The 7,459-nt window shown below is 45.0% G+C and overlaps 1 protein-coding gene across 1 annotated transcript; it reads right to left on the bottom strand.

Moving 5' to 3' along the window:
* Positions 1-5,718, bottom strand: F3 (coagulation factor III, tissue factor). Its single transcript, XM_021405564.1, has 6 exons — positions 5,486-5,718; positions 4,371-4,485; positions 2,368-2,552; positions 1,756-1,937; positions 1,467-1,626; positions 1-304 (listed from the first exon to the last, which is right to left on the bottom strand). Exons 1-6 carry the CDS (start codon positions 5,553-5,555, stop codon positions 165-167), a joined length of 852 nt encoding a protein of 283 aa, XP_021261239.1. The 5' UTR covers positions 5,556-5,718; the 3' UTR covers positions 1-164.

Here is a 7,459-nt window from a genome sequence, read left to right as displayed (position 1 = left end):
TTTTTTTTTTTTTTTTTAAATCTGTGGCTGTCTAATGGGTCTTTGACTTCACCAAAAGTTTTAGCTTCAAATTTCCTGTACCAGAGAGGCTAAAGGCTCCATCAATACACAATTTTTTTTTTCCTGCCTTTGTGTCTTCCACAAGTATCCACAATAGTTTTTCCTTAGATGCCATTAAGTGGTTCTTTTTCTCTCGCAGTTTTTGCTGTCTTGCGTTTACACAGGATCACCGCTAGGACAATGGCGAGAGTGATGACTGCAATTGCTACCACTGCTATGATGATAAAGACTTCTGCTCCATATTCTGTAGAGTTGGGGAAAAAATCCAAGGTTCAGTTATCAGAGATGACATGTCACAGTGCTACAAATTCTTACACTGAACTAAAAAAATGCTTTCTGTATTTCATAGTACCATGGAATTGGAATAATTACCTCAATGTGAACTGAATTTGTTTTAAAAATGAATTTGTTGAACTGAGGTAAAGCTTTATTTCATGTGGTTCACAGTAGGTTTTAATCTAGATAGTACAACAAAATACCAAGAATAGATCAAATCATTCCCCCAATCTCTGCATTATCTCTGTGAAACTATGTCCAAGTGGATTTTTTTTCTAGATTAGAAGCTAGAAAGTACCAATAAATGAGATTCTTATTCAAATTGTAACTTACTAGAATTTAACTATTGTGATATATAAATATATTCTAGATAATAAAGTCAATTAGAGAGAAAGCAAACTTCATAAGAGGCTCTCTACTTAAGAGTCCAAGTAGCCTCATCTAATGGAGAGGAAAGAGGCACGATAGTAATGTGATATTATTTAATAAATATTCAAGACTTCATACTGAAGAAAGCGTTATCCAAATTGTTTGTCTGGAATAAAACTGGCTGATTCACTGTCCGCTCACATATTTACGAGTAGAGAAGTCAGTCTGTCAGCTGACATGGCAAAGGAAGTCTTAGTCTTATCATCTGCTTTTGAGATAATAAATTTCAGTTCAAATTACAAGTCAGTGGAAATGCTCGTCTTTCAGATTTCCAGCTCTCCTATGCTTTAGACATAATCAGCCACTTGCTATGGGATTACTTGTATTGGGAGGATCTGAAGGAAACAGTGGGGGATAAAAACCAACCACACAAAAAACCAAACAAACAAAGAAAACAAAGCCAAAGGCCAGTTACAAGACCTGAAACCCCCATGACCAGTCAACAGCTCAGACAATTTAAAGCTGAACCAAAGCAGTTCAGCAGCACCCTACAGCCAACTCTAGCTGGCTAAAGATAGTTTAAAGATGGTGGCCTCTTACTTAATGGTGTTCTTTGCGTTTTTCTGTGGTCCTCTTGCTTATTCAAGTTCATTTTATAACTTAGGCATCACATTTTATAGAGTTATAAAATACATTTGAAATTGAAGTGTCTTTCTGTTGGAATGCTGAAGGCAGCACAGGATGCTTCACCAGATACATACCATCTAAAATAGTTCTTCCTACAGTGGTACAAAGCACCATGCTTTCTTGACCATTGCGATTTTCTCTGCGAGAGGGAATGATTCCCTGTATGTAGAAGCAATAGTTACTTTTGTTGTCAACACTTATTTCAAATGTATGGCTTTTTGTTGTTGCATCTTTCTGTAAAGAAAAAAAAAGTATTTCAGGAAGATGTCATCTGCAAAAATGGCAGTGTTTTTAAGGTAGCACAGAAATTACATAGCTATTATATATCTTCAGAATATGTAGAAAAGCAGAGTAAGACCTTACCTTTCCAGAACTTTGATCTTTCCAGTAGTAGAGTTTGTATTCCAGGTCATGTTTGAAAACATCTCGAATGCTTTGAAAGCTTCCATTAGGAAACACGTATGGGGTAAGCGGATCTTGAAACATGACATTCAGTTTGGAATCTTCTTGTGTGTGATGCTGGATCTCCGGTTTTCCAATAATAGCTAAACAAGCATTTTTAGAATTAAAACACTGGCATCACATTTTTTTTCCCACTCTTGGCTGTTCTATGGTTCTGTTATTTTCTATGTTGCTCTTTTCCTCCCTTTACTCCCTTCCCTTCTCAAATAGAAGCATTTACTCAGCCAAGGCAAGGCAGTACAGGATTATTAACAAGTATCCATATTTAGTACACAGTGTTAACAAAATGATCTTCAATGCAGTGAGAAACAAATAGCGGCTAAAATCTTACACACTGCTCTGGAACAGGGAAAGAAAGCTTTATGCCTGAATGTCTTCTTCTAAGATACCAGTAGGGCTACTATAAGAATCTATAGGAGAAAACTTTAGGCCAAATTCAAACCTTGTTTAAGTCAGTGGAAACCATCTTTGAAAGAAAGCTAATGATAAGATTTAATTGGCAATCCTACTTACTCTGATTATAAGGTGTGAATTTTTCAGAGCTTGCAAAAAGTGGTTCCTCAAAGTTATCCACCTCAAAGGATTTTACAGACAATACATGTGCTGTATAGGTCTCTTTTACATTCCTGAGTGCGTCAGTAACATCACACTCTGTTTCTGTAGTCATTACGCATTTTTTTTTTGTATCAGATGTCTGCCTGAAAAGAGTAAAAAAGAAGCATCAGCACTTCCCAAGGAGACTTTCACAAGCCAATTATATATGTTAAAAACGTTTTCCCCCTCAAACTGTATAGACTTCCCGTAGCCAGTGGAATGGCCTTGCAGGCTGAGAAGTAGAAGGGAAAAAAAACAAGCCTCTGTTCTGCACAGGTATATTTCACAACACACTGTAGAATCAAGTAGAAAAAAAACATGAGCCATAATAATTACAGAAAGATGTCTTCTGGCGTTTGTCTTCAGTTGATTTATGAAAACAAAACAAAAAAGATATAGAAATCACTTTGAAAATGTTTTCCCTGTTCACAGACGCATCTAACGATTATTGCCTAAAGAAACACGAGTTGTCCTGGGAAACTCTGCTGCCATGTATAGTAATCGCTTAGTGTAACAGCACCTCCTCATTTGTGTCACTTGTGTTTGCATCTATGCAAGTACAAATGTCACTAACAACCAGACATTAGCAGCAATTTTAGTTGCAGCATTACATTATAGAAGCAAGAATAATATTGTAAGAAACATGACTTCTATGAATTTCTCTTGATTTTAAAAGATAGAGGATTTACTTGAGAAATAATAAATTATGGGGGGAAAATGTTTTTATGGCCCTTTGCATCCTAATAATGCTTTGAAAAAGGACAGAAGAGATTTGACCTTGGTGATCAAACAAATGAACTCTCTTAAGTGTACACAGAAGAGAAAGAAAACATTTGAGTGCAATTCATCCATAGGAACATCTTCATTCCTCCATATAGTTGATTTTAGAACTATGGTTGATTCTATGCTGAAACTTGGGCAAACAGACTTCAATATTTCGTAAGCAAAATAAACTCTATATTCATAAAACATTTCAACTTGCACTGTGCTAGATAAGTTCTGTGTCCTGCAGTCGTCTCTTTGTAAGATTGAGCTCTTAAGCTAGGTTATGACACTCTGCTAACTGCGTGCTTTTAAGTCTATTCATTTAATTGCTCCCTTAGCCTAAAGAATAAAAGAGCACATTAGACCATCACGTTGGTATTTCATCCATTAGTCATGAGACTGCTTTCATTTCTAGGCAACTTTTGTACACAGAAGAGACTACAGTACCACATTTTCGTTACAAGTGGGAGAGTTGATGCAGTCTCCCTTCAGGGTATGTTTAATAATGATCTGTGAATTAATATGGGAGCTAACAATAGCACAGATTTATTGCTGAACTTCACAGAAGTTTTTGTGCAGCAGAGGTGTAAGACACTTCAAGTAGGTTGATAGTTTTTATGTCTATAATATTTCATAGCTTCTATAAAACACGATGACAGAGGAAGTCTTGACAGAGCTAGATGAACAAAGGTAATTTTTAGTATTACCCAGCAGGACTAAACATACATTATAGCGATTCACTGATTAGAAAATTCAGCCTCATATTTATCAGACGCCTCCCGAGACTATAGAACAAAGGCTTGGTTCAGACATAGAAAGGTGAAGTTGTGTTTAATACATGGCAAGTCAGATTGAATGTCAGCTTCTTCCAAGTTCGCTGGCACACGTCTCCAGTGCAGCTGGAGCCACACCTCACCCCAGGACTGAAATACCAATCTAAAGCTCAGCTTCCCTTTTCTGAAGTGGGCAAAGCCAGAAACCTGAATCAGATATTGTTACAGTTGGATATAAAGAAGTGCTAGCAGTTGGGTTGGCAATTTCTTTAAAATCTCCGTGTGTGAGCTCTTTTCCTGTTACATTCTGTCTCAAAAATAATCAAACACTCCAGCTACATCTCCTTCAATTGCCATTGATGTGTACACCTCTGTGTTACTTACCCATGTATTTCTACGGTGTAGAAGTAACCCGATGGTTTTGGTTGCCACTTTAGTATGGTTTTAAAATTGATTGAAGACCAAGTTATATTAACTGCCACTGGTAGTTCTGGGTTGCCTTTAAAAAGAGAAAAGACTGCCATTAGCCATGTTATGCGTAACTGCTGGCTGCCTGCGCTCACTGTTTAGGTAAAGGGAGCACTGCTGCTAATCACTGCTTAGGGGAGTTATTTCGGGCGGAAAGGCCCGGTCCTGCCCTTCGGGCTCACGCTGTCTCACCGAAGGAATGTGCCCAGGCAGAAGTGAGAAATATGAGAAGAAAATTATTTTCTTTTGCTGTTGTTCTAACTCTGAGCTTGCTGAGGTAACTCCTGATGAGTTCTCACTTTACTTTTTGATCCAAGACCCCTTAAGAACATATGAAATCTTGAAGACCCTCCTGAGAATGTCCAAACCCCAAACAATGGCAGCGCGGTTCACAGTCACCCCCACTGTCTCTGATGCAGAAGGCATCAACTTCTGTTCCCCTTTGATTTATTTTGGGAAGATAAACTATTCAGAACACCGTGCTGCCCTGAGCACGGACACCTCGGGGCCTGTCCCGGGCCGAGGGGACGCTTCGGGGAACTGTCCCGCAGGAAAGCGCGGTGGAAAACCCCGCACGGCGGGGTGAGCCGCGACCTCCGCGACCTCTGCGACCTCTGGGAAGCAAGCGCTGCGCTTAGCCACATCCTCACTGCTTCCTAAATGTGGCCTCCTCTGCCTCTCCGATTAGCTCAGACCTGGCGACAAGGGAAGCGTGTCGCGCCGCCCGCTCCCGGTGCCGCTGGGAAGCCCCGCAGCCCCCCGGCCGCGGGCATCAGGAGTCCCGACGGAACAAACCACCCGCGGCAAACGAGCGCTCCGGCACGCGGTGCTGAACGACGGAGCCGCCGCTCCCCACGGCCCCGCGGGGCGGCCGCTTCCCCTCGCCCACGGCCGCTGCCCCGCACCCCACGGCCGCCGCCCCCCGCCCCAAGGGCCACGCGCGGAATTTCTAGCGTGGCCGCTCTCCGTCGGGGCCGTCCCCGTCAGGTGGGCTGAGCCCCGCGCGCCCCCCCCTCCCCGCGGTCACCCACCGGCGGCGGCCAGGCGGCACAGCAGCGCGCTCAGCAGCACGGCGCGCGCTCCGGCGGAGGCACGCGACATCCTCAGGGAGCGGGTCGGCGGCGTCGCGGCGGGGCTGAGCGAGGTGAGCTGTCGACGGGACGGGACAGTCCTACTTATATCTGCTAGAGGAGAGGCGGGGACTCGCCCGCGGGCAGCCCGGCAAGGCGGGCGGTGGCAGCGGCGGAGGCTGGGGCCCGCGCGGGGTCAGGGAGTGCGGGAGCGGGGCTGAAGGAAGCGCTCCGGCATCGCCGGGTTTGCGCAAGGCGGGACAGGGGTCTGCGAGGGGACGGCCCGCTGCGGGAGGGGGCCAGAGGGAAGGGGCGGCTCGGCCCCCGGGGAACGCCTCTCCGAGCCCAGAGCCACCTGGGCGCCGTGCTGCTGGGTGTCCCCACGCCCGCGTGCCACCCCCGGCTCCCGTCCGCTGGCCGCGCGGTGGGATGCCGGTGGGGCCGGGCAGTGCTCCTGACGCTGGTCCTGTGGCGCTGGGCTGGCTGGCTCGGGTCTGCACCTTCTGGAGCGCCAAATGTCTGTCGGGCCTCGGCTCAGCGCGCAGAACGCGACTGCTGGGCTCGCTCCTGCCCTCTCCGCGCGGGTAACGGGACCCTCCTAGGCTCGCCTGTCAGGATAGACAATAAATAAAGTCTGTGGGGATTTGTACCTCAGCTCTCCCGTAAAACAGACACCAGGAGGAAGCTTTTCCTGCAGAGCTGTTGGGAAGGTATGTCATTTTCACAGGTAGGAGATTATCTTGGACAGGTTTGCTCAGTGTCCGCCTGCCACCGTTCCCGCAGGCTCTATGCCCCCCCGTCGTTTCCCGCACTCGTTGCTCGCCGCCGTGTTGCTTCTCCAGGCACTCAACCCAAGTTTTGGGGCCCGGGGTCTGTTTTCATTTAATGCTCGAGCTCTAGAGGGAGCTGTGTTCGCACTCAGCTCGGAATACTTCTGCTGGGAAGGTGGGAAACAACTGTCGCGGTAGAACCTTGTATGTGTATTAAGGGGATAGGTGAGTTTTGCAGTGTTACGCTGACATTTCTTTTTGTATTGATGATGGTTTTTACAAATTCTTACACTTGGAAACTATGTGTAGGAGAAGACTAATAGGGAAGTTGCATATTTAATTGCCTTTAATTTTCATGCTTGGTGCACACTTAGATGCAAGCAATCAGTTCTGTCTCGTAATGTAAAATAAACACATATGGATCTGACTACAATGGCAATTTCAACCAGAGTCTTCATCATATTGAGTGTTTCAAGGCATGCCTAAAACCTGGATTTTTTACATTATCAACATACCTTCGCTAAAACCCAGACAAACACCTTCTGCTTTTCCTGCCTTGTTTTTATCAAGTTTCAGCACTGTCTCCGTGCAGCTGTATGTCAACATTACCTCAGCCAAAAAGCTTGCATGCTTTCAGCTTTGTGTAGAATCCTGATCTTGTGTGACTAGATTTTCAAGATTGTCATCTGATAAAATCACAGCTGATTTCCAAAGGATTTTGCAAAGAGTTATGGTACCCATTTGTCTAAAAAAGGAGGTGTTTCTATAAAACATTAAATCACTTTTAAGCTCTGTTTCCAGTTAAACGTCCTTGCAGTTCAGTTACAAAAGATGGGAAGCAGGCCAGCTGTATTATGGAGGTGATCTCAACATCCCATCCTTGCTCCCATCTCCTCTGGCATGGCCTCTCATACCAGATAGAGAGGTGAGGAACCTTCCAGGCCGTCCGGAAAAACCACCTTGACCAGTGTTACTTTATTCCAGCTGCATTTCCCACTGCTCAGCAATGCAAGGCTTTCAGCTGTGCTGTTGGGCGCTGTGGCGTGAGGGAAGCAGGCTGGCATTTGCAGCAGGGCCTGGACAGAAGGTTGTGTGTGGATCAGCAGGGGTGGTGGGCTACATGGTGGGAGGACACAGCTAACTTTGCCAAGCTAACTGTGGTGAG

The sequence above is a fragment of the Numida meleagris genome, chromosome 7 (assembly GCF_002078875.1).
Source record: "Numida meleagris isolate 19003 breed g44 Domestic line chromosome 7, NumMel1.0, whole genome shotgun sequence".
In the NCBI taxonomy this organism is placed as follows: domain Eukaryota; kingdom Metazoa; phylum Chordata; class Aves; order Galliformes; family Numididae; genus Numida; species Numida meleagris.
The sequence above is the reverse complement of the archived record's forward strand: the minus strand, read 5'-3'. Positions and strand labels throughout refer to the sequence as shown.